Source organism: Molossus molossus, unplaced genomic scaffold, assembly GCF_014108415.1.
Source record: "Molossus molossus isolate mMolMol1 unplaced genomic scaffold, mMolMol1.p scaffold_m16_p_14, whole genome shotgun sequence".
Taxonomy (NCBI): Eukaryota; Metazoa; Chordata; class Mammalia; order Chiroptera; family Molossidae; genus Molossus; species Molossus molossus.
The window spans coordinates 35,832,231-35,859,102 of record NW_023425349.1 but is presented as its reverse complement, the minus strand read 5'-3'; the positions used below and the strand labels follow the sequence as shown (position 1 = coordinate 35,859,102).

General features: G+C 48.5%; 1 protein-coding gene across 9 annotated transcripts; it reads right to left on the bottom strand.

The window, feature by feature from the left end:
* Window positions 1–1,084: 1,084 nt before the first annotated feature.
* Window positions 1,085–26,872, bottom strand: AQP7 (aquaporin 7). Of its 9 annotated transcripts, none has more exons than XM_036261682.1 (9): window positions 21,986–22,078; window positions 20,244–20,309; window positions 13,159–13,204; window positions 10,411–10,528; window positions 3,333–3,459; window positions 2,567–2,704; window positions 2,235–2,350; window positions 1,810–2,027; window positions 1,085–1,431 (listed from the first exon to the last, which is right to left on the bottom strand). In XM_036261682.1, exons 1-9 carry the CDS (start codon window positions 21,990–21,992, stop codon window positions 1,158–1,160), a joined length of 1,110 nt encoding a protein of 369 aa, XP_036117575.1. In that variant the 5' UTR covers window positions 21,993–22,078; the 3' UTR covers window positions 1,085–1,157. The 9 variants fall into 9 exon arrangements, with proteins under 9 accessions (XP_036117575.1, XP_036117578.1, XP_036117583.1 ...); XM_036261685.1 differs by lacking the exons at window positions 20,244–20,309; window positions 21,986–22,078 and adding exons at window positions 18,811–18,912; window positions 26,743–26,870 and having other exon boundaries at window positions 1,086–1,431; window positions 2,235–2,353; window positions 13,159–13,277; XM_036261690.1 differs by lacking the exons at window positions 20,244–20,309; window positions 21,986–22,078 and adding exons at window positions 18,811–18,912; window positions 26,743–26,870 and having other exon boundaries at window positions 1,086–1,431; window positions 2,235–2,353.

Genomic DNA, 26,872 nt, shown 5'->3' with positions numbered 1-26,872 from the left:
TTTTTTTTTTTATCCTCATCCGAGGATATTTTTCCATTTTTTGTACAGATAGAGTGGGAGGGAGAGAGAGGAAGGGAGAGAGAGAGAGAAACATCGATGTGAAGGGACACATCGAGTGGCTGCCACCCGCACAACCAACCAGGGCTGGGGACAAACTGCAACCGAGGTACATGCCCTTAGCGGGAACCGAACCCGGGTCTCTCTGGACTGCAGGCCGACGCTCTAACCGCTGAGCCAAACTGGCCAGGGCTTATTTAATTTTTTAAAATCCTCACCTGAGGATATTTTTTTATTTATTTTCAGACAGAGTGGGGGAGAGAGAGAGAGAGAGAGACATAGATGTGAGAAAGACACATCGATTGGTTGCCTCCCAGATGACCCCGACCAAAGCCGGGGACCAAACTGCAACCAAGGTACATGCCCTTGAATGGAATCGAACCTGTGACTCTGGTCCATGGGCCAATGCCAATGCTCTAACCACTGAGCAAAACTGGCCAGGGCAAAAATAATAATTAGATAGATAGATAGATAGATAGATAGATAGACAGACATAGAGATAGAGATAGAGATAGAGATAGAGATAGAGATAGAGATAGAGATTCTGAGGTGGGGCAATAATGAAAGAAAACATTGAGAAACTCTGATCTACATACTTGGGCTTTGTCTTGTCTGGTACACACACTGGCCAAAACTGAGGGAGAGTCTCAAGTCCTGTCCCAGGGCAGCTCAGGATATCCCGAGCTGACCACCACCAACCCCTCCTCCCCTGCCACCAGTTAGCTGTTATCCTTTTTCAAACTATCCCTTTTCTATCCTATGCCTGAAAGTCCACTCTTATGTGCCTGGCATCTTTTAATCTCCTGGTCCTCCTGGTCCCCATTGGCCCGTCCCCATTCTCCCCCAGGGGGCGTCCCAGCTTCCTGGACTGGAAGGAGTTGGAAGCCTCTTAGATCCAGGCTCCAGCTTTGGGCTATGGCATAACCCTAAAGTTCCTGGAAGAACCCAGGAGGGAAGCCCAACCATAGGAGGCACCCAGGAAGCGAGGGTGCCATTTTGAAAAGCAGCTATGCTCACCACTATACCACCAACACCAACAGAGAGTGCCACTGTGGGACAAGGCTTTATTGGGGTGAAGCTGTGGTCACAAACAGTATTACTTAGAATTGCTGTATTCGGATGGAGTCATTTGAGGGTGGGACAGGCCGGATTGAAGATTTGTTGGAGGTGGGCACAGGGACAGAGGCAAGGGAAGGGGTTGTGGTGTGGTGAGGCATGGTCTTGGGCAGTTGGTGGTCTTCATACTCTGTGGGGTTCTCCATTATCTGAGGCTCCCTTGGGATGGTCCAACCAATGAAGACTGAGTAGATGATGCCTCCTAAGTAAGCACCCAGGGTTGGTGCCACCACTGGCACCCACCACCAGTGCTTGGCCCTGCAGGCAAGAGGCAGAGGCCTGGTGAAGAGGTCATTGCCTGTGATAACACATGCATCCACCTCGCACTGAGACAGGAAGTAGGCCAGAGAGTAGAGAAGTGATATCCTAGCTCAGGAGTCACCCCTGAGCCTGAGAACCTGGTCAGCTTCACCCTGATTCAGAAACAGGGGCTGATCTGGGGCAGGATTTACATTCAGTCCAGGAACAGGATCTGCATTCAGTGCTGGTCAGAGGGCAGGTCGGGACCCACTCCTGCCTCCCCAGGCCACCTGGCAGCTCTGCAGGACTCTCCTGTGCTGCTCCTTACCTCACCCACCCTCCGCATGCAGGGAACCCACCAAAAACTCAAGAGGAGTGGGCTGGGCAGGGCAGTACCTAAAGACCTGTGTGCCCCAACCGGCAATAAAGGTGAAGAAGCGAGGAGGTAGGTCCCGGGATGGGTTGATGGCATATCCTGAATTCATGCCTAGGGACACTCCAATGATGAGAACAAGGATGCCAATCACCACGCCCTCTGTCCCTTGCAGTGCTGAGTTGTTACGCTTGTCCGTGATGGCGAAGATACCCAACTGGAGCATCCCCGTAAGGAACACCTGGGGAACAGATGCCATGGCAGCCACCCAGAGCCCCTACCAAGTCACAGAGCCTCAGTAGTGCCCCCAGTCCAAACCCACTAACAGAGATATATCTTGGTACATTTCCCACCAGAATACTTATCTTTTCTGTAGTGAAGGGCTGCCTGCTGATCCCTTCCTGAGATGGGGAGGGCCTGTGAAGGGCACCCACCCTGAGCCACTGACCTCATCCAGGAAGCCCCTCCACAGTGTCATGTGGTCAGGAAGGTAGGTGGCAAAAATGTTAGCGGTGGCTATAGGACCAGTCACTGTCAGATTTCCGTTCGTGAATTCCATAATGGCTGCTGTGGAGACACAGATTGAGTGTGAACCTTCCCCTAGCTCAACAACCCCACTGGAGTCCTAGAAATAAAGTTGTAGGATGGAGGGGTGGGGGCATCTCCAAGGCTTTTCTCTCCCAGACATTTTCACAGTCCAGGACACTGAAGTCCGATCTGCCCATATTTCAGAGGAGGAGGGTGAGGCCAGAAGTGGCCAACCCAGGGCAGGATACTCACTGTAGAAGAGGAAGTAGATGGCGGCAGCAGCCAGGAAGGAACCCAGGAACTGACCCAGTACGTACACAGGAAACTTCTTCCAGGACAGATATCCCAGTGCACAGTTGGTGAAGGTTACCGCTGCATTCATGTGGGCCCCTGCAGGGAGGGCAAGTGTGTCGGGAGAGAGAGTAGACACCAACAGCAATAATAGCATGGAGAGCATCGACAGTAATAATAACGCAAGCATTTGTGTCGTGCTCTCTCATTTATTTTTTTCTTTATTGATCTTAGAAAGGGAGAAGGAGAGAGACAGAAACATCGATGAGAGAGAACATCAATTGGCCGCCTCCTGCATGCCCCTCACTGGAGATCAGGCCCACAACCGCGGCATGTGCCCTGACGGGGAATAGAACCAGTGACCTGCTGGTGCATGGATCGATGCTCGACCACTGAGCCACACCAGCAGGGCAGTGCCCTCTCGTTTAATTATCACAAGGACCCACTGAGGCAGGGACCACTGTCTCTATTTGACCACTGAAGAAAGTGAGGAGAAGAGAAGTTAAGTAGTTTAGCTAAGTTGACCCAACTAGCAAAAATGGTGGGTCACGGAGGTTCTTGAAGAATCTGGGTGAGACAGAGAAAAGGGTTTGAGGTGTTCTCCCTCTAGGTGGCCAGTGAGGGTGAGGTGCTGGCTAACTGGGAGAAGGGGTGGCTGGAGGTGGGCAGGAAGAACCTTCAGGGAATCCTTGGCCTTGCTGTTTGGGCAGGGCCCAGGCTCACTCACCAGAGACTTTCCCTGCCACGTGCACTCCTATGGTCACTCCGAAGCCAAAACCCACGTTGACAGCAAAGTAGCTCCCAAGTGTATTTTCTCTTAGAACCATATGGGCCACAGCGCCAAGGCCAAACACCTGTGAGGGAGGACCTCTGAGAGGACTGTCTTCCCAGAAGCCCCCACCTCAGAGGAGGGATCAGAGCTCAATTTGAGCTCCTCACTCTCATGGATCTCCCCAAATTGCCCTTAAAGACCCTCTGCCATGCTCTCTTCATGCAGAGACTTCCCACCTCTTGACCTCTCCCCACGTGCCCCTGTCAAGGCCTCTAAGACCTAACCAGTGAGAGCTGGGTGGGGATGTAAAAGGAGCCAGGGTGGGGCAGCAGAGTCAGAGGCTTTTATAGAGACATCCAGGCCCCTGAACCCCAAGCCCACCTGAGGTTCAGGGGAGGGGGCAGGGCTTCGAGGAGTGCATGGCTGCTGTGGCTTGAACCCCTCAGAGCAACTCACACTTCAGCCTAACCTGAAGGTAGCTTCTTCAAGGGATCTGCAAACTTCATGCTTGGACTCTGCCATGGCCCCCACCCACAATCCCCCACCCCTACACATATTAGCCCTGGAAGCCAGTTGGGTTCTAACTCTCTTGCCCTCAGCAACATTTCCATTGCCCTCAGGTGTCATTTCTGCACTTCTAGCTCTTGCCTACCCCTAACTGCTTGACTGGCTCCCACAGACTCAGGTCTCTTCCTTCCTGAAAGTAAACCTTCCCAGCTCAGCCCAGCCTTCCTTTCTACCTGTGGAACTCCTGGATGCCCCTCCCTGTGTCTAGCTCCAGGAAAGAACCCACTGTCTGGCTCCTTTATCCCTTCCTTTGCCCTCCCTCCTCAATTTGGCTTCTGCTTCCACATCTCACCAACACCGAAGCTCTCTCTGAGGGCTCCAGCCTTCTGGTTTCCTAAAGGTCCCTTCAGACATTGTCTTACTGGACTTGGCTGATTTTGAACCTTTTGACCACTCTGTGCTCCTGGAAAGTCCCTCCTCTTCGCCTCCATAGCCTATCTCCTTCCTGGTTTTCCTCTTACCTCCATAGCCTCTTCCTCTCTACAGTTCCTTCTCACATACTTTTTCCTTCATCTGGTTCATTAATATGAATGATCCCAGAGCTCCATCTCTGGCTCCTTTTGTGTCTCACCCCAGTCACTCTTCTTGGGTTTTCTTACCAGGTCTATGGCTTCAGATATGCCTACTGCACTAAAATTCCCAAAATCTCTACCTAGGAGCCAGGTCCTTATTTTCAGATACCCACTGGAAGTCTGGCATCTCAGGCTCTATGTTGAAAGCGCACTATCTCAGAAAATGTGATCCTCATCCTATGTTTCCATTTCATTTGGCCAAACCAGAAACTTGGATGTCACAAATGAGAGCTTTCTCTGCCTCTTCCTCCATACCTAATCAGTCCTGCTTACATTCTCCCCAGATCTTTACAGCCTCCTCCTTACAACCAGAGGGAACTTTCTAACACAGAGATGTGATTGTGGCTGCCCCTCATTCAAACATTCACTGGCTCTCCTTCATTTCCAGGGTGACGTCCAAACTCAGTAGGCCACCATTCAAGACCCTTTATAATTTCTGCCTCTCGGTTTCTTATCTGCTCCAGTGTTCTCTATGTTCAGAAGTAGTATTACTACTAAATAATAATAACCATTTCTTGACAACTGACTATGTGCCATCTATCACTTCCTTTAACCCTCACACCAACATGTACATTAGGTACTATTAACCTCCCCATTTGACAGATGGGCAATCCAAGGCTTATAGAAGTTGAGTGGCTTGTCCCAAGTACACAGCCTGCATATAGTAAGCCAGGATTTGAATCTAGGCAGTCATCTATGCCAGATAGCCTCAAACCAAACAACCACACTACTCCCTGAATGCCTTGCTTTTTCATGTGTTTTTGCTTATGCTGTTCCCTCTGTCATACGTGATCCTAGATCCTGAAAAAATGATACTCTAAGGCCACACTCAAATGGTACCTCCGCTGAAAAGTCCATGTGTTATAGACACATTGACTCTGAGGGACCTCTAGATGTCCAGACTGCTGGAAGTCAGAGTCTTGGATTTGTATCATTTAACATGTTGGTCACTAGCCACATGTCGCCATTATGTACTTGGAATGTGGCTAGTCCCACAATTGAGATCTGCTTTAAGTACAAAGTACAAACCAGATTTCAAAGACTTAATAGGAAAGGAGAATGTAGAATCTTATTAATAATTGTATATTGCCCTGGCCGGTTTGGCTCAGCGGTTAGAGCGTCGGCCTGTGGTCCAGAGAGAGCCGGGTTCGGTTCCCGCTAAGAGCACGTACCTCGGTTGCAGTTTGTCCCCGGCCCTGGTTGGGTTGTGAGGGTGGCAACCACTCGATGTGTCCCTTTCACGTCGATGTTTCTCTCCCCCCCCCCACTCTATCTGATCTAAAATATTTTTTAAAAATTGTATATTGATCACACGTTGAACTGGTAATATTTTGGCTATATGGATTAAATATAATTATTAAAATTAGTTTCACCTGTCACTTTTTACCTTTTTTATTTTTATTTTTTTGTTTGTTTGTTTGTTCAGGTAGAGTGGGAGGGAGAGAGAGGAAGAGAGAGAGAGAAACATCGATGTAAAAGAGACACATCGAGTGGCTGCCACCCACACAACCCATCCAGGACCGGGGACAAACTGCAACCGAGGTACATGCCCTTAGCGGGAACCGAATCTGGGTCTCTCTGGACTGCAGGCCGACGCTCTAACCGCTGAGCCAAACCAGCCAGGGCACTTTTTACCTTTTTAATATAGCTGCTAGTACATTCTTAACTACATATATGGCTCATATTGTATTTCCCTTGGACAGTTCTATTCTGGAGTTTTTGGAAAAGAAATCCTGGAGAACTGTGAACATGAGGGCTCCCTCTGAAGCCACCAGGCAGGATGAGGGCAGGTGAGAGGACAGTGAAAAGGCACCCGGGGCTAAACCTAGAGCTGCACGTTGGTCCTCATGTCTGGGCTTAGAAACCCCAGCTGGAGCAGCTATTTAAATGAAAGAAGAAGAAAGAGAGAAGGTGTCCTGGGCACCAGGGAGAAGCAGCTTCCCAAGGAGGTTGTGGTCTACACAGTCTGGTGCAGCCTTTTGGTCAAGTGCATGAAGGCCTGAAAAGCATCCCTTTGGATGTGATAATCCAGCAGTCATTAATAATGTGGTGAGGACTGTATCATCAGGCCGTGGGGACAGAAGCCAGGTCCTAAAGACTGAGAGGTAAGTAGGCCGTGAGGAAGAGTTGAAGTGGTCCAGGATAGATCTCCCTTTGTGAACCTGCCTGAGAAAGAAGGGAGTGAGAACGTGATAAATGAAGGGGCTCATGGGATGAAGGGATAGATGTTTTGTTCTGTGTTGTGTTGTTTTAAGTAGAGAGACTTTGGTATGTTAAGACTGAGAGAGGGAGAGGCTGGAGACAAAGGAGAGAAAAGGACGGAGTGAAGTACCTCAGTAGACTGAGGGGTGGGAATGGTGCAGAAGTGGAGGGTCCTCCGTGAAGGAGGGGCCCTGACCTAGTGGAGGGGAAGAAATATGGGTGCACAGGTAGGTGTGTTCTGCTGGTGAGAGGGACAGGTGGGTAAGGAGCCAGACACAGGAAGCCCACCTGATGGAGAGAAAGCCATTTGCTGATTAAAAAAACAGGCAGAGTACAGAGTAGCTTTGGGGAAGTCTGAGGAAAAGTGAAATAGCCCGAATAGAGTAGGGGAGAGACAGTGAGCAGAGTCCACTGGGTTCCTCAAGAGGCCCAGGACAGGTGCAGAGGGGCCCAGAGGCGGGCCAGCTTAGGGACAAGGGTAGGATGAGACAGGAAAAGACAGGAAGAGATGGGGTGTGGGAGCAGGGAGTGAGGCCAAGACAGGCTGACAGGTCTGGGGTGGGGGGTGCCAGGAAGCGCAGGGAGTGGAGCCATCATAGAGGGTCTGAAGACCAAGGGTCTTTATTTCCAAGTAGGAGCTCAGAACCATTTGCTAAAAATAATGAATGAGTGAAAAAAACCCACATGATCTCTTGTGTCACAGTTGCCAACTGGCAGCCTGTGGGCCTAATCCATCCAGCACACAAGCTTGGTTTTGGGTAATTTGGTTTGATGATCAGAAGTTTCAGCTTCTCGAGAAATCAGAAGCCCAGTGATGCGGACCTGCATTCTGCCCTCCAGGCAACAGTCAGCTGGAGCAGTGGCAGCTGCGTCCTTGAACAGGTCAGCACTCTGCAGTTAGCCACAGGCCCCACCACTCTGAGTTGCTCTCTCTAGGCCCTGGCGCATGTGAGTTTACAACCCCTGCCCTATGGTCCAGTTTACATCTACGGCTGGTTTTTCAGAGCCCTGATGGTCCAGCTCCTCCCCTTCCTTGTCAGTAAATGTGGCCCAACCTGTCCAAGTCCCTCCAACAGCCAGAAAGCCAGCCTAGAGGACAACACCCCCAGAGATCACAGAGGAGAATTGAGTAGGACAGTCCATTTCCCTCATCCCGGATGCAGTAAACGAAGCCCAAGGTCACACTTGCTTTTCTCATAAAACTTTCACCCTAATGACTCACTGAACTTCCTATCAATTTGGCAGAGGCCCAACAAATAAAAATAACAATAACACAATGTCCTTTATTAGCCTAAACCTCCCAAAGTATTTTTACATGTGTTACTTATTCTTAATTCTCACAGAAAATCTAAATGGCAAATGTTTCTGCTCCTCTACATATGGGGAAAACAGGCCCAGAGTGAGGTCTTGGACTACCCAAAGCCTGAAAGTGAGGGCCTTACCTCAGCTGGGGTTAGGGTTAGGATGTTATAAATCCTACCCTAGCTAAGCTAAGGGACAGAGCATAGAGATTAAGGGTCAAGACTGTGACAGACTGGACTGGATTTAATCTTACTTAAAATGTGACCTTGGTCAAGTAACAGTCTCGTGGAGTCTGATTCCCCATCTCAGAAATGGAAGTATTAATAGACCCTCACAGGACTGTTGTAAGGATTTGGGAAAAGGCTGCATGTAAGGGGCTTAGTTTAGCATCAGTGCCTGGTATGCAGAAGGTGCTCAATAATAATCTTGATAAAAGGAAGAGAAACATGGACATAGGCAGGCATCAATGTATATGGTGGTACCTGTTTCCTCTAAGAGCTCTCCAAGGAGGCACCCTCCTGCCTCCACGGTTCCAAGGTTTAACAGCCCTTACAGGACTGGAATGTGTTGTCATAAATGAATTACTTTGCCCTGGTTTAAGACAGGACAGAATCCAGTTCTGTCCTCACAGCCCAGGAGCCAAGCAGGAGGGTGAGTAATGGGGGAAGAGGAGAAGGTGAGAGCACTTGTTATCATGACCAGAGACCAACCCATGTGTCCTACACGTGAACTGGGTATTGGGTTCTTGGCCTTCTTCACACAAGTCTGCCAGCTCGATGTTAGTGTCATGTTTACTAATGAGGAAGGTAAAGTTCTGGATAGTTCAGACACTTATGGAAGATCACACAGGTAGAAGATGGCAGAGCTGGAATTGAAACCAAGCTCCAAAGCCTATGAAGTCCCCATTCAGCACATTTTATAACTGAGACGACAGGCTCTAAGCCACGGAGAGATCTCCCTTGGGCTCCGTAGGTCCCATCATCTCCTACCCTGTGGCTCAATGCGTACACAACCAGTTACATTCATACTCACATGCACACACACACACTCAGGCGCACACACACTGTCTCACACACAATGCCTTCTCCCCCCTACTTTCTCTGGTGTGCTCCTGCCTGCCTTGCTTTTTTTCCCAGAGGCTGCCCCTTTTTTTCGTGAACCTGGGTCCTCCCTAAGGTGCAGACAAGCATGGCTACAGCTTAGGGGCAGAGGCTGGCTGGGAAAAGTGGCAGAGCTGAAGCAGGTGAGAGGGAGTTTCTTGAGATCTGCTTGAGATCTCATTTCTGTCCTATCATCCACTAAATGAGTCCTTGCCAGGGTCCCCAGTTACTTCCATGTCATCAAACCACATGGCCCCCGGTCAGTTCCCACCTTCTCTGGCTGTCTGCAGCCTCCCACACTGCTGACCACTCCCTCCTGTGGACCCCCAACACTTCTGTAACCTGGTCTCCCCCACCTTCTCCTTCTACTTCCCTGACCGATACTTCTCAGGCCCCTTTGTGTGACCCTCTTCATTCTCCAGAGCTCTGTCCTCAGTGTATTTTCTCTTCCTATCCACTCTCACTGGACAGTTTTTATAACCACCACCCATATTCTGATGAACTCTAACTTCACACTTTCAGCCCAAGCTACTCTTGTGAGCTCCAGACCTCTATATCCAACCACCTGCTAGATTTCTTCTGCAGCACTTCACCTGATCATGTCCACCTGATCAACCTTACCTTTTGCCCTGCGCTGGGCTCTGGGCTCAGAACGGCCCCCTTGGCACTTACCCACAGCTATGGCTTATGAAACCTTGATTCCATCTTCTACAGCTGCCTCAAACATGTGCTTTCTTCTCCATCCCTGGACCATTCACCATCCTCTCTCTATCCTAGGTCTGTGCAACAGTCTCTTAACTGGTTCCCCTCCCTCCAGCCTTGCCCATTCTGCTGAGAGACTCCATACTTCACCCAGAATCTCCTTCTAAAATCCAAATCTGACTACATGGTTCCCCTGTTTGAAAACGTTCAATGTGTCCCCATTGCCTTCAGGATTAATTCTCAAAACCTGACACTCAACATTCTCTCCAGTCTCCTTCCTCCCCACTTCCAGCCATGCCCCAACACCAACCTCCCCAACCCCCGCAGCTCATAATTTTGTTCTGCCTCCACAAAGTATGAGCCCTTTCTCTCCCAAAAAGACTTGGTGAGAAAGACAGAGTTCTCTCCTTATTTTTTTATGCTTCACCCTCAGGCTCCCAGCTCAGAGACCAGAAATGGACAATGTGACCCAGGGGGCCAGCAGTGGGAGGGGTCATAGATTGCCCTTACTGAGCCCCACCCTCCTGAAGTACCTATGGTTCATGCCCCTTCCTCAGCCCACCCACCCTGTGCCACCCACCTACTCACCATCATGACAAATGTGCTGATGAACTCAGCCAGGAACTCTCGCACCATCTCCTTCTGCAATATTGCTTGCACCCTTTCCATCACGGGCGACTGAATCATCTTGCCCTTGTTAGTGGACCTGAAATAGCAGCCCAAGCCCATGAGCAGAAGTGAGACTCAAGTGCACTTGCTTCCCATCAGCCCTTTAACTCATGGCTGAGTTAATGGATAACCCAGTGGCCTGTCCACACACACCTCATATTGCCCAGGGCTGCTAGAATAGCTGGGATCAGAGACACCTGAGTGTCACAGAGACATGGAGAGGAACTGGGGGCAGATAGCAAGGTCATTCCCCTTCTTCCTAGTGGAGACTGGACCAGTGGGAAGGATACCCCAACAAGGCCACTTTGTAGAAGAGACAGTAGGGGATCGGATGAATGCCATCTGTGGTGCCAATAAGACTTAGAGGAGAAGCAAATGGGAGAGAACTGGGAAGAAGGTGGAACTCAGTTGTCTGTCTGTCTACCTGCTGGAACCAGATACCCATATACCTGAGGACATAAGCAAGATATCAGGCAGGACCTGACAACTACAAGGCATTCTGCAAAGAGCACAGGGTGGGGCAAAGTCTACTCCTAGGCTCTATAAATAGCACTGAGGCCTGAAATATGCACCAGGTTCTGCCAGAGATGAAGGGGTCTGCAAAGTGCACCAGTCTCTGAACCAGGTCAACAGAAACAGGTGTTTACAAGTAGATGTAAATGAATGAATCAATGAATGAATGAATGAACAAATGAGAGGGAGAGAGGAAAGGAGGGACTGGATCTTATTCCCTGGTGTATTCTCAGTGCCAAGCACAGTTCCAGGCACATAGTAGGTGTTCAGTATATATTGTAAGATGAATGTACACTGGGGAATTCATCTGTCTTACTTTCTTTCCATTAGGTCCTCAGAACTTTCTGCAGTGCCTGGCACATGGTAGATGCTTAATAAATATTTATTTAATAAGCTCATGATTGGATGGATAGAGGAAAAAGTGAGTTACAGGCTCTATCATCTGTTGGGGCAGGGGTGGGATAGAGCTTGAGTTTGGAAGAGATGGGGTGTAGAGGCTAAAGATATGGAGAAGGAGGGGTAGAGATAACTCTCTAAGTGTGGCCTTTAGTGCTCGTTAAGATTGGTGAGCTGTTGACTGCCTGAAGCCAACACCAGGCACTTACTACCTTGCTCTGCTTGGGATAGCAACATCGCCCCCATCCTGCCCCAGGCTTCCTAAATTTCCCCAGCCTCACAGCAGCAAAGAGTAAGCAGAGGGAATGAGAAATGTGAACCAGGCATGGGTACAACACTTTTCTATTTTCTAGCTGAGCCCCTATGTTCATAGCTCACCCACCCCAGTCCTTGCTCTGTCCTTATCCCAGGGAAACAAATCCAGGACTACTCATAGGAGGGATGTAAAGTTGCCTGGATGATACACTGGTTCCCATCCAACTCTAGCTTCCATGCACCACCACGTAGGGTCCCCTTGCCCCCATGACTGGCCTTCTCAGCCCTGAAGAAGAGCCTGTGAGCAGACTGAGGCAGGCAGAGACCAAGAACAGTCCTGGGAAGGTGTCAAGAGGCAGAGGATAGGTGGACAGAGCAGGAGGTATGTCCTGTGGGAAAAGTTAGAGCAAGGAAAAGAAGGTGAGGTGTGATTTTATTTATTTATTTATTTTCTTTATTGATTTTAGAGAGAGGAGAAGAGAGAGATAGAAACATCAATGAGAACGAACATAGATTGGCCACCTCCTGCGTGCCCCCACTGGGGATTTGGCCCACAACCTGGGCATGTGCCCTGACCGGGAATTGAACTGGCGACCTCTTGGTGCATGGGTTGATGCTCAATCACTGAGCCACACTGGCTGGGCTGGGATGTGATTTATATCACCCACATTCTCATCAGTCAGTAAGCCTCACTGAGCCCTGGCCAGGTAGTTCAGTTAGAGCACCTTCCTGATATGCCAAGGTTGCGGGTTCAATCCCCAGGCAGGGCACACATGAGAATCAACCAATGAATGCATAAATAAGTGGAATAACAAATCGCTCGCTCTCTCTCCCTGCCCCTGTCTCTCTATCTGTTCACCTTTTGAAAGAGAGAGAGAGAGAGAGAGAAAGGGAAAGAGAGAGAGAGGGAAAGAGAGAGAGAAAGGGAAAGAGAGAGAGAAAGGGAAAGAGAGAGAAAGGGAAAGAAAGAGAAAGGCATTTGAGCAAAGACACGAAAGAGGTGAGGGAAGGAGCCATGTGATTAACTGTGAAAAGAGTGTTTCAGGCAAAGGGAACAGTCACTGAAGGACTCTGAGCATGTATGAAGGTAAGGAAGGGAGGTCAGTGTGACTGGCGTGGGGGGGATGGGGGTGGGGTGGGGGAAGGTCAGAGAGGAAATAAGACTGTGTAGGTAGGGCCTCAGCCATAGCAAGGACTTTGGCTTCTATTTTACCCCAAAGAAACCTGAGCCTGAGAGAGTGAGAAGTAATGAGTCCATTTCAATTGAGCACCATCACTGACCAACCGCTTGACCCTTACCCAGGTCTTTCTGAGTTTCCCCTCACCCAGGGCCCAGCCTGTGCTTGGCTATAGGTGCAGGTGGGAGAGACCCTTCTTCTGGGCCCCATGAGCTATGAGGGCATCAACTGACACGAGGGAGAGGCTGAGAGTGGGGCAGAGAGGGCACTGGGTGCGCTGGGTGGGACATGGGAGATGGGAATAGAGGAATGAGTGGATGCTTACCGCGTATTGTCTGCTTGAGTCATATTCTGGCAGAGATTTTTAGATGCTATGGAAACAAAGAGAGGTCACTAGGGCTTGGGGGCACAGAACTTGACCCCACGTTCTCATCAGATCTCAACCTGCAGTGGGAGAAATCACAGGGCCAGTTACTGGCAATTCCAACCCCTCAACCCAGTCAACCTAGCAGGGAGTAGGGATGCAGTTGGATGTGCTTCAGCCAATGGGAAGAGGCCCTGGAGTCCCACCCCGACTGCTCTTGCTGGCCTTAGGACCCCTGACTTCTGGACCACGTGCTCAGAGCTCCTTCTGACCTTCCCATGTCTGCAACCCCACTTTGGACAGTGGGGATCCCCACAGACTCCCCTCAGTGGTTCTACCCTTACATCCCTTACATACTATTATTGCCTTTAGTCTAACCTCAAGCCCTCTTGCTGCTTGACTTTCAAGGGACTCTTCCTTACACACACACACACACACACACACACACACACACACACGATGAGGTCCTAAAAAATAATTTAGTCCATACCCCCACCTCAGAGCAAAATTTATCTTTCTCACCATCCCTGGAAATTCCTTGTATTCCCATTTTCCACACAAATGGCAGCACAAACATAACTCTTGAGTTTCCTCATCCTGTATGTCCCCCTTGTTCTCTAGCCCAATTCCCTCTAACTGCAGCACAGTTCACAACCCTAGCCTGATTGCAGAAACCCTTTAGCCCCAGCCCCAGCCTCTCAAGAAGCGACTCCAGGGGGAGATACCATTCCAGCAAAGCCAGCAACCAACCCATCTCCCTGATCTGCATCCCTTCTGCTTTAGTCCAGCATCGCTGGTCTCCATTCTCTCCTGGCCCCACTCCTCACCCTGCTGACAGCCCAGTGCTACACATCCTCCCAGTCTGCTCTGTGGAGCTTCCCGACATTCAAAGGAGAAAATCTTTTATTTATTTATTTATTTATTTATTTATTTATTTATTTATTCATTCATTCATTCATTCATTTATTCATTTATTCATTTATTCGTTTTTATTATTATTCTTTTTAATCCTCGCCCAAGGATATTTTTCTATTTATCTTCAGATAGAATAGGAGGGAGGGAGAGAGAGAGAAACATAGACGTGAGAGGGACACATCGACTGGTTGCCTCCCACACGACCCCAACCAGGGCCAGGGACTAACCAAAACCAAGGTACATGCCCTTGACCGGAATGGAATCTGCGCCTCTTTGGTCTGAGAGCCGACGCTCTGACTGCTGAGCCAAACTGGTCAAGGCAAGCCTCCCAACATGCAACTGAAGTCCAGAGAGTGTAATGCAGTAACTCAAGACTAAACCAGACACCCTGGCTTTCACATCCCAGCTGACGTTCCTTCCCCAGACAGTCCCATGGTCACCTCATCCCCATATGGTCCCTAGAGAGTGGAATTCCCAGGCCTAGGCCTCTGGGGAGGACCCCTTGTCCCAGCCCTGCCTAGAGCCAGACTCACCCTGCTGAAGAGCCTTGTTTCTCAGCGCCCAGCTTGGAGGCGTCGCAGGTACAGCAGGACTTAGTTTTGTTTCTCCATGACTGTCCCAGGTTCTGGCTGCTCCCCCAGCTAGGGCTCCGCTGTTCCTGTGTCCCTAGTCTAGGGACCGTCTCTCAACCCTCCCTGGAGTGACTCTGAGTGCTGTTCTGCTCTGCTCTGCTCTGCTCCTCCAGGGGAGAGGTTAGTGGGGCAGGGGTTTGGCCCGTGCTACTGGAGCCAAGTCCAGATGAACTGCCTAAAATAGCATCACTTCTCCCGCCAGCAGAGCCATGGAAACCAGGTTCCGAGACAGCCTTATGATGTCAGAGGAACTTTGGGTGGGCACTGGGCCTCAGGGTCCCAGAGGAAGGGCCTGTCCTCTAAGCCATGTGTTCAGTCTAGAGCCAGAGGAAGCCCTCCCAGGCCCCAGGCCCCAGGCCCAGGGGAGGCTCCAGAGGCTCCTGAGTGTCTGGCTGTGGGGAGAGTTGTACAGAATGTAGAATGAAAAATTCTAGAATCAACAGCCAAGTGGAGAGATTGGGGAGGAGACTGTGGGTCAGTCCTTGGGGAGCCCCCATTCTGAAGGAGAAAGGGGAGATTCAGGCCCTGGACTTCCCCAGTCTGAGGGGAAGGAGGATACAGAAGCCATATTTGCAGTCTGAGAGGCAAGATAGAAAGTCAAGACTGGTCCTCTGGGGGTCTCTAGTCGGGTAGAAGAGAAGAAGCCTGGGTCTTGTCCTCTGGGAGCCCCCATCTGAGCAGGGAAATGGGAAACTTAGGCTGTGTCCTCAAAAACTCTTCCCTTGGGAATGGCAAGTGAGGCCCTATGCAGGAACCAAAACCAACCAGAGTACAGGGCTCCAACCCAGGCTGCAGGAGCTCAGTGACTAAGGTGTTGTCAGAGGCAAGCTTCTGAGGGGAGTTTGCAGGTAGAGCACAGCTGGGCCTCCAAGGATGAGGCAGTGTGGGACATAAGCAGGTGATCCAGTGCTGAGACAAAAGGGAATGGTTTCTGGTCTGCAGACTCTAAGGAGACCTGCCAAGTGGAGTGGTAGATGGTGGGCAGTAAGTCAAGGGAGCTCCTTTGTAGGGAGGCAGTGTAAGAGTTGGTTGCCAACCCTGCCGGTGTGACTCAGCAGCTGAGCGTTGACCCATACACCAAGAGGTCGCTAGTTTGATTCCAGGTCAGAGCACATGCCCAGGTTGTGGGCCCGATCCCCAGTGGGGGGCATGCAGGAGGTGGCCAATCGATGTTCTCTCCCATCAATGTTTCTATCTCTCTCTCCCTCTCACTTCCTCTCTCTCTAAAATGAATAAAGGGACGCCCTGGCCGGTTTGGCTCAGCGGTTGGAGCATTGGCCTGCAGACCAGAGAGTCCTGGGTTCAGACCCCACTAGGGGCATGTACCAAAAAAAAAAAAAAAAAAAAAATTAAAATTAATAAAGGGAAAAAAAATTTTTTTAAATCTTTATTGTTGTATGTATTACAGATGTTCCTCATTTTTCCCCCATTGACCCCCTCCTCCCCTGTCCCGCCCCCCTCCCACCTTTTCCCATACTATTGTCTGTGTCCGCTGGTTATGCATATAAGTTCTTTGGTTTATTTCTTTCCACCCCCAAACCCCTTTCCCTTTGAGGTTTGTCAGTCTAGCAATGAATTTGTACTTCTTAATCCTTTCACCTTTTTCACCCATTCCCCCAACCCCCTTCCCATCTGGCAACCTACAAAATGTTCTCTGTATCTATGAGAATGTTTCTGTTCTGCCTGTTCATTTTGTTTGTAGATTCCATTGGCAATAGATATGTATTCATTGCCATTTTGTTTGTTCATATATTTTATCTTTTTCTTCAAAAAGACCCTTCATCATTTCATATAATAACGGTTTGGTGGTGATGAACTCCTTTAACTTTTTCTTGTCTGGGAAACTCTTTATATGGCCATCGATTCTAAATGACAGCTTTGCAGGATAGAGGAATCTTGGTTGTAGGTTCTTGCTTTTCATCACTCTGAATATTTCTTGCCACTCCCTTCTGGCCTGCAAAGTTTCTGTTGAGAAATCAGCTGACAGCCTTATGGGAACTCCCTTGTAGGTAACTAACTGCTTTTCTCTTGCTGCTTTTAAGATTCTCTCTTTATCTTGAACCTTTTGCATTTTGATGATGATGTGTCTTGGTGTGGGCCTCTTGGGGTTCATCTTGTTTGGGACTCTCTGTTGCTTCCTGGACTTGTATGTCTCTTTCCTTCACCAAGTTAGGGAATTTTTCTGCCATTATTGTTTCAAACAGGTTTTCGATTTCTTGTTCTCGCTCTTCTCCTTCTGGCACCCCCAAGATGTGAATGTTGGCACGCTTGAAGTTGTCCCAGAGGCTCCTTACACTATCCTGATTTTTTTGGATTCTTTTTTCTTTTTGCTGTTCTGATTGGGCGTTTTTTGCTTCCTTTATTCCAAATCGATGGTTTGCTTCTTGGATTTACGTACTCTACTATTGAAGCTGTGTAAATTATTCTTTATTTCAGTTAAAGCCTTTTTGTTTCTAACTGTGCATCCATTATTTCTGACTGGTCCTTTTTGATGCTCTTGAGGCCCTTATTAAATTCACTGAGCATCCTTATAAGCAGTACTTTTTTTTTTTTTATCCTCATCCGAGGATATTTTTCCTTTTTTTTTTGTACAGATAGAGTGGGAGGGAGAGAGAGGAAGGGAGAGAGAGAGAGAAACATCGACGTGAAGGGACACATCGAGTGGCTGCCACCCGCATGACCAACCAGGGCCGGGGACAAACTGCAACCGAAGTACGTGCCCTTAGCGGGAACCGAACCCGGGTCTCTCCGGACTGCAGGCCGACGCTCTAACCGCTGAGCCAAACTGGCCAGGGCATAAGCAGTATTTTGAACTCAGCATTTGTTAGGTTGTTTATCTCCATTTCGCTTAGTTCTTTTCTTGGGGTTTTGTTCTGTTCTTTCATTTGGGACTTGTTTCTTTGTCTCCTCATTTTGGCTTCCTCCCTGTGTTTGTTTCAGTGTATTACTTAATGAGCGGTATGGGGCTAGCTGAGACCAGATGCTGCTTGTTTGAAAGAATTTAGGAACACCTGAAGCAGGATCCAAGACAGGCTAATCCTATGGTTAAGCAAGTGCCAACAGCTTGGGTGGGCCTGAAAGTTGGGTGGGGCGGGGCCTCAGGGAGTCACCAGGGCGGGGCTACCAGTGTGAGCCAGGTTGCTGGAGTCCCAGATATGGTGGCTGTCTGCCACCCCAGGGAAGGGCTCACCAAAGGAACAAAGGCCTCTGACAGCACATTTGTCCTGGAGAAATCCCCCTCTCCAGCCCTCGCTCCAGTGCCAAACACCTCAGTTCTTCCCTGTATGTCTCTGGCGCCCCTCGAGCTGCCTCCCCTCCAAGCTTAGAGGGAGAGAGTCCGATAAGTCTGTGCGCGGGCCCTTTAAGAGGAGCTGCCTGGGGCTCCAGCCGCGTCAGCCTCCCTGAGCCTCAGTTCCCGCTGGTTTTTCCAGCCAGAAGTTATGGGGATTCTCTTCCGGGCACTGGAACCCTGAGCGGGGCATCTGGTGTGGGACAGTCACCCCTCAGTCCTCAGGAAGGACCTTCCCAGCTGAGGTAGCCTCCTGATTTTTATCCGCCACACGTGGGTGTGGACCAGCCCGTCCAGCCTCCGCCCCTCCTACCAGTCTTGATGCAGCTTCTTTAATTCCGTCGTTGTAGGACTTCCATTCAGCTTGATTTTTAGGCGGTTTTGAATTATGGTTGTTCCGTAGTTTAGTTGTAACTTTGATGTGGTTGTGGGAGGACGCGATACCGCATTTACCTACGCCGCCATCTTGACCAGAAGTCGGGAAAAGGATTTTTAAAAAGAACCAGCCTCTCGCCCATCTCCCAAATTAAAATCAATAAAGAAAAAAATTTTTAAAAAAAGAGTTGGTTGCCCAAAGCCAGCTCTGGTAATAGAACTGTCCTCTAGAGGGCGCCAATAGACCAGGCCAGGTCTGGAACCTCAGTTGCCCAGGTCCCCACCCCAGTTTGTCCTACAGGGAGAGTCGGGTCAGCTGCAGTCTGAGGGCTTCCTAGTCAGAAGTCGTGCTTAAGGAATGAACTCTTCCACTGCCCCCCATGCTGAGGCTCCACTCCTCACCTCTGCAGACTCAAATGGTGTCAGGATGCTGTCTTTTCTTCAGGACAGGAAAATGTACTCTGGACATGGGGGACACCTGCCTTTATTTCTTTCTCGTGTGTGCTGTTGGGATGAGGGTGAGGTAAGAGTCAGAAGTGGAGTTGAGCCCTGCTGGTTTGGTTCAGCAGTTAGAGCATCAGCCTGAGGATGGATGGAAGGGTCAAGAGTTCAATTCCTAGTCAAGGGCACCTACCTAGGTTGCAGGTTCAATCCCCAGCCCCAATGGGTGTCATGCCGGAGGCAATAAATTGATGTGTCTCTCACATCAATATCTCTCTCTCTGTCTCTCTCTCTCTCTCCCCCTTGCTCTCTCCCTCCTTTCCACTCTATCTAAAAATCAATGGAGCCCAGCCAGTGTGGCTTAGTGGTTGAGCGTTGACCCATGTATCAAGAGGTCGCCAGTTTGATTCCCTGTCAGGGCACATGCCCAGGTTGTAGGCCAGATACCCAGTGGAGGGCATGCAGAAGGCAGCAAATCAATGTTCTCACTCATTGATGTTGCTATCTCTCTTTCCCTCTCCCTTCCTCTCTCTCTAAAATCAATAAAGGAAAAAAAATTTTTTGAAGTGAAGCTGAGGTCTAGGATGAGGTCAGAGCTTGAGCAAAGTTGGATTAGGCTGGGATCAGACTGATGAGGGAGGAAACTGAGATCCATGTTGGAGTCAGTTAAGCTCATTTACTAGGCTGGATGCTGGGGACCAGAGGTGGAGAAGATACAGTCGTCTTTGTCTCTTGGGAGAGATGGATAAATGGCAGATTACTTAGGATACACTGTGATAAGATCGAGGGAATACAGGCAGCAGCTAAGCTAGCTTGTAGGGGGGCAAGAATCTTCCAGAAGAGATGACATGGGAGCTGAGTCCACCAATGTGAGTGGGGGAGGGTGAGATGGGGTGATGATTTGAAGCCCAGTAGAATTGTGAGAAAACCTAATGTATTCTGGGAACTGTGAGTGGCTTGCAGAGGAAGGGCTGGAGAAGTTGGCAGGGGCAGACCCTGAAGGACTTTGTCGGCCAGGACACAGGATCAGACTTTATCCCAAGGGCCTAAGGACCATTAAGAGAAAAGCAAAGTAGCCAATCTAGGGTCCTTGAGGCCCTGGAGCATCCAGTAGGCAGAGGCACAGTTGGGCCTGAGCTTGGGAGAGGGGTCCAGCCAGAGAAAAAGGAGAGAACAGGAGGTAGCAGCACCTGGGGATTCACCATGAGAGTCAGTGGGATTTCCAGGAAACATGAGGGGTGGGGCAAGGGACAGGGGCAGGATTCTGGGAACAGGAGGGTGAATGAGAAAGAACAGATGAGGAAGAGATAGAAATCCATACACTGGGCTGCCAACAGGCTACCAGGAGCTCGGACAAGCTGTGGACCCAGAGTTGGGTGTGAAAAGGGACCAACCTTGATGAACTGGTGGCATGGAGGGTGGCCACAGTATTGATGTGGCTGAGGAGAAAGAAAGTTCAACTGTGGAGAGAAGAAAAGCAATTAAAAGGACCACATCTGGGTCAGTGTTGAGTCTAGACAGAGCCAATGGGGATGGTAGAGAGCAGAGAGGGGACACCTGGGGGCCCTATCTGCACAGGGTAGACTCAGAGTGGTCCAGATAAAATATAAGATGTTCAGCTAAATTTGAATCTCAGAGCAACAATATTTGCAATATTTAGGACATACTTATATTAAAATACTATCCATTATTTCTCTGAAATTTAAATTTTAACTGGATGCCCTAGCTCTGAGCTGCAGTGAAGACCCCTCCAGATGCCTTGCACATGGATTTGGGTTTAAGTCCTAGTTGAGCATCAAATTCACTGCACAACCTTGGCTTAGTCCCTGCCACTGGGCCTCTGTTTCTTAATCTGTGAAATGGGGTTAGCAGACATGTGGTCCTTCCATTCAGTCACTTCTGACATCCAGACAGGCCTCAGGAAAAGGTTTATGAAGGCAGCAACAGACCATTAAGTAAAAAACTAATTTGCAAAAATGGAAAAATGTCCTCGGATGAGGATTAAAAAAAAAATAAAAATAAAAAAGCCCTGGCCGGTTTGGCTCAGCGGTTAGAGCGTCGGCCTGCGGTCCGGAGAGACCCGGGTTCGGTTCCCGCTAAGGGCATGTACCTCGGTTGCAGTTTGTCCCCGGCCCTGGTTGGGTCGTGCGGGTGGCAGCCACTCGATGTGTCCCTTTCACATCGATGTTTCCCTCTCTCTCTCTTCCTCTCTCTCCCTCCTACTCTATCTGTACAAAAAAGGAAAAATGTCCTCGGATGAGGATTAAAAAATAAATAAATAAATAAAAACTAATTTGGTTGAAAATGAATTGGTAATATTAGTATGCTACAGGGCAATTTTTGCAAACTTTAATATTGCTTTAGGTATTTAGTCCCTCTTTCAGAAGTTGTTTACTTTTCTTATTCTAATTTTGTCTGTAATACACTATTTTTACTAGCAAAACGTTGGAAATAACCCAGTGCTCATCAACCTCTCATTTCTTACTCATAACACTAAAAATCTTACAATGTGAACTGATGAATGGTGACATTAATGTTCAATCTAACTTAAAATTTAAATATTTATGAACACATAGCCAAGCAAGTGGAGCATATATAATTGTCTATCATTGGAGTGGAAATTTTTTAAAGGTAGAAAACAAATTTTAAAATCTCAATCACTTGAAGTTGTGAGATTCTTTTATTACCTAAAATAATAAAAGAATGAAACTTATATAAAAGTTTTGTACAGTATTTTTTTAAGAGAGTATTTAAGCCAAACTGATGACTTGTGCCGGGGAGCAAGATCTCAAACGCTCCTGTACAGTACTTTTTTCACTCAAACATTTATTCACAGTAACTTTTCACACAAATAGACCCACATCTACATCATGTATGTGACTGCACAGCACAGAATTTTAAATGTATCCAGTTCTTCTCTATTATGAACAGCATGGGGCAGACACGATTGGTTGAAACCCAATAAGGAGTGAACACACAAGTAGAAATTTTCAAAAAATCATAGTGAAGAAAAACACTCATAGATGCTAAAAATTCTCTGAACTTCTCCAAAATGCCCCAAAAGTGTTGATATGTAAAAAGCTAATCATTTTAACTAATTATTTGTTTCAACCAACATACCATTTGATTAACTTACTTATCATGTTAAGTGTTTTCAATCAAGTGGTTTTAGACTTGGGGTGGGAGCACAGTGCAGGTCCCTTCAGGAGCCCTGGTCTCTCTGAAATCACTTGAAGTTGTGAGATTCTTATTCTGCTCAAAAATGAAAATACCCTTAAGCCTCACCCAGGTAAGTGTCCCCTTTAAGACTCATTTTTTAGGTAGAAAATTGAGATTCAGAGCAAGTTAGCAACTTTCCCAAGTTCACCCAGAACTAGAATATACAGATAAGGGATCTGCCCCTGCCCTAGGAGGCCAGGGTCCTCCCAGAGAGGAGAGCTGGGGGTTAAGCAGCTAGTCTGAGACAGGGTTGAGGAGGGGCAGCATAGATAGGACCCCGGATGGTCCTTAACCCTGACGTTCTGAAATAACCAGACCCTTTTCCCCCCACCCCAGCTCTTAACCTTCCTTCTCAGTCATGCCTAGGCCTCCAGGACAGAGTGGACAAAAACTAGAGCAGACAGGGTCAGGAGGTACAGCCACTTGCAAAAGGGCAAACATCCTGTTGAGTCAAAGAACCAGAATCCAAACCCAGGCCTGCTCCATTCTAAAGCTCATGTCAGACTGCCTCATTTGGCATCAGAAACCAGGCATGCAGTTCAGGCCTGTCACTTTCTAGTATGAGCTGGAGCTATCAGGGAAGGCTTCTTGGAGGAGAGGGGTTCTCATTGACAGAGTTGGGAGATGACACTGGAGGAATTTGCATGTATAAGAAGCATTTGTGTCTTTGTATATGTCTCTGTGTGAACATGTGTGTGAATGGGCAGGTGTGTGTGTGCATGTATGTATCTCTGGTCTTGCATGCGAAAACTACTCTGTGTTCTCTCTCTCTCTCTCTCTCTCTCTCTCACACACACACACACACACACACACACAACGTTGTGCACACATGAGTATGAGCCCATTCCACTGGGTTAATATTTTCCTGCCTGCGTCAGCACAGTCGCAGTCAGTGGGCAGCTCACTGCAGGAACGTGCCCTATCTAATCTGGTCAGGTGCTATGGGCCTGAAACAGGGGGCTTGGGGTGGGCAGAGAGCCCATCGCAACAACCCCAGGGCAAGCTACTCACTCTTCACTCTCCTGCTCAGCCCAGAAAGTAGGCAGGCCCCGTAGCCTGGAAGCCCCAGTGTGATGTGACTGCCCTGTCTCCCCACTCACACTGGGGGCTCCCCAAGCTGGGCAGCCTCTTTTTTCCCTCCAAATAGACAAGGCCAATGGGTCCCTAAGACACCTCCCCACTCCCTTATTTTTGCCCAAATCTCAAGGCCTTTCCAAATATAGGTGTTCCAATGAGGACAAACAGGGAGTAGAGACCTAGAGGAACCCATCACAGCACGTCCCCCTTCAGCAGAAAAGCCTGCCATCTTATTGACAGCATTTCAAGCACATAGTGATTACACCAAGGGCCTATGCAGAGAGGTCTGTGTTGGCAGGGACTGGGTCACGGCACCTACAGGCCTCAGCCAGGAAGGCTCAGTGGAACACTGGAATCCCTGAGCAGGGTGTAGCCTTCCTGATTCCTGGACCTCTCCCAGTGGGGTTGTTCCCCACAATGCAGGCTTAGTGGCTTCCTGCCTCCCTCAGGCTCCATCTCTGGAAGTCTTCTCCCCATCCTAGAGCCACTTTTGACTTTTATAGCCCTTGCCACTTTTGCCTGGTGGGTGCCCTCCTCCTTTAAAATCTTAAATAAAGTGTATTCTATGCCCTGTCTGGGTAGCTCACTTGGTTAGACCATTGTCCCGATACACCAAGGTTGTGAGTTTTATCCTGTCGGGGCACATACAAGAATCAACCAGTGAATGCATAAATAAGTGGAACAATAAATTGATGTTTCTCTCTCTCTCTCTCTGTGTATACACGCACACACACACACACAAACACACACACACACATCCCCCTCCCTTCCACCCTAAAAATCAATGGAAAACATAAATAAACTTAAAAATAAACACATTTTTTTGTGGGCCCTTAAATAGACCATTTTTGCGGGCACGCAGCCTGGAGAAGTTGGCCCTGCACGTCCCGATGTCCTCTCCAACCATGCAAATGCTGCCATCTCCCCAGTCCTAGCGCTCCAGATGCAGTGTCCCTCTCTCCCTCTCTCTCATACATCTAATAGACATGTCTGCCTTCCCCTGCTCCAGCCCAACCTCATCTAAACTTCTCCCAAATCTGTCCATTCTGGTTTCATCAGTCTTTTTTCTTTTCTTACGAAGTATTTAAAAACAAATTCCAACCATTATGTCATTTCACTTCTATATTCTCCAACATTCATCTCTAAAATGAACATTTTCTTACATAATCATGATGCCATACCTAACAAAAATGAACAAATCCATGGAATGATCAGGTGCCCATAATTATTTCAAAATATCTTTTTGCATTAATTTGTTAGTTTGTTTGAGTCAGGATCCCAACAAAATCACACGTTACTTGGGTTAAGTGCTCTTTTTATTTATTTATTTTTAATCCTCACCCGAGGACACTTTCCCATTTATTTTTAGATAGAGTGAGAGGGAGGGAGGGAGAGAGAGAGAGAGAGAACATCAATGTGAAAGAGACACGTCAACCAGTTGCCTTTCACATGACCCCAACCAAGGCTGGGGACTGAACTGCAACCGAAGTACATGACCTTGACTGGTATCAAACCCAAGACTCTTTGGTCTGTGGGCCAACGCTCTAACCACTGAGAAAACTGGCCAGGGCTAAGTGCTCTTTTTTTTTTTTATCCTCACCCAAGGACATTTTTGCACCCATCCTCAGACAGAGCGAGAGAGAGAGGAGGAGGAAGAGAGAGAAAGAAACATAGATGTGAGAGAGACACATCAACTGGCCTCCACCCACACGACCCCAACCGGGGCTGGGGACAAACCGCAACCGAGGTATGTGCCCTTAGTGAGAACCAAACCCAGGTCTCTCTGGACTGCCAGCTAAGGCTCTAACTGCTGAGCCAAACCAGCCAGGGACTAAGTGCTCTTTTAAACATGAGTAGTTCCCCACTCTCTCTCTTATTTGTTCATGTCACTGACTTATTGAATAAATGTGGTTCTATAGAAAGTTGGTTTTCTAGATTGATCTGTTTGCTTCCTTGTGCTGTCATTTAACTTTTCCTCCATTTCCTATATTTCTCACAATATACAGGAAGTTAGCTCTAATAGTGTGATTTTATTTAGGTTCAATTTTGAGGGGATGGGAGGAATCCTTTTTGAACAGTATTATGTGCTTCCTCTTGCATCTCATTCAGAAGCCCATAATGTCTAGCTGCCCCATGCTTAGTGATGCTGACGAGCAGTGGGTTCAGAGGGCAGCAGATCCTTCCATTGTCAAGTTTCCCCATTAGCCATTCACCTTCCAGTTTCGTCCTTTGATTTTTGCCTTAATCAATTTCAAAATTCTTCCATACTAAAGCATTTTAAAGGAAAAGCTCTAAACAGCAATTTCCTAACCCACAGAAAAGGTCTAGTAATAGTGGAGTCTCTGGTACCCGATTAATCAGAGCAAAGAGGGACATGTCAGAATCAGGGAGACTTCACGAGAAGATTGAAAGAGTGAAGTGGTGGCAGAGGGAGCAATGGGAAACCCAGGACCTCCTGCCAGGAATCTGAGTCTGGGCTGGTTTGAAGTTTGGCCGCTGGCTGAGGGGCATGAGGTGGGGGTTGGGGGGGCTCTCCCATCCAAGTGGTAAGCTGTGGTTCATAGCTCAGGCTTTATAGCTGGCCAACCTGAGATTGAATCCAGTTCAGCCTCTTAATTGACTTGGGTAACTTTAAGCAAGATATTTAACTTTGTTTCTTCATCTGTTAGATGGAGATACTAATCCTCACCTCGAAGGGTTGTTGGGAAAATAGATTAAGTTGGTAAGGGGTATGGTAAGTCCCTGGTGGAGAATAAACACTATGTGGTAGAGAGGATGTCTGTTTGAGGACGAGGACCCTACCCCCAACCCCGCTTGCCTTGACTGACTCTTGCCTGACACCAAGACCAAGTAGAAGGGCTGGGGGTGGAATATTACTGTGCTCATTCCACAGACAGCAAGACCGAAGCCCGTGGACTTCCACCCAGATCTCAAGCTGCTCTAGCTGGGTTTGTCTGGTCTCCCAACCCTTCCCATTGCAGACTGGTCACTCAACTCACTGATTTTGACACCCTAGTTGCCATTTGGGGTCTGGGGGTGAGCAGAGCAACCAACAATCACCTACTCAAGCAACAAGCTCACCCAGTGATTGGGACACTCAGGGCATTGGACAGGCTGCCTCCTGGGGAGGTGGGGACTTGAAATACTCTCCCTCTATTTTTGTTTGTTTGTTTGTTTTTTGTTTTTATCCATACCCAAGGACATTTTTTGATATTTTGTTCAGATAGAGTGGGAGGGAGAGAGAGAGAGAAACAACGATATGAAAGGGACACATCAAGTGGTCGCCACCCCCCACAACCAGGGCCGGAGACAAACTGCAACAAAGGTACGTGCCCTTAGCGGGAACTGAACCCGGGTCTCTCTGGACACAGGCCAACGCTCTAACCGCTGAGCCACACTGGCCAGGGCAAAATACTCTCCCTCTTAACCAAATCCTTTTTAGCTGCATTCACGATCCTGGGCACTAACGCCCCTGTTGGTGGTCTAACCTGACTCCTTTGGCCATGAGTCTGTTCCTGCTACTCACACGGGACTGGCAAGATTAACCTTAGCCCCAGCATCCTGCTCTGAGGGAAGACAACAGCCTAGCTCACATACCTTTATTGTGGCTTCCAAGTTTTCTTTTCCACGTCACCTGTGCTGCTTCCTTTCTTGTTTTGTTTACTTTGGTGCTGTCTGTTTGTTCTGGCTAAGCCTGCAGCCTGGGGATGAAAACTCTGAACTTGGG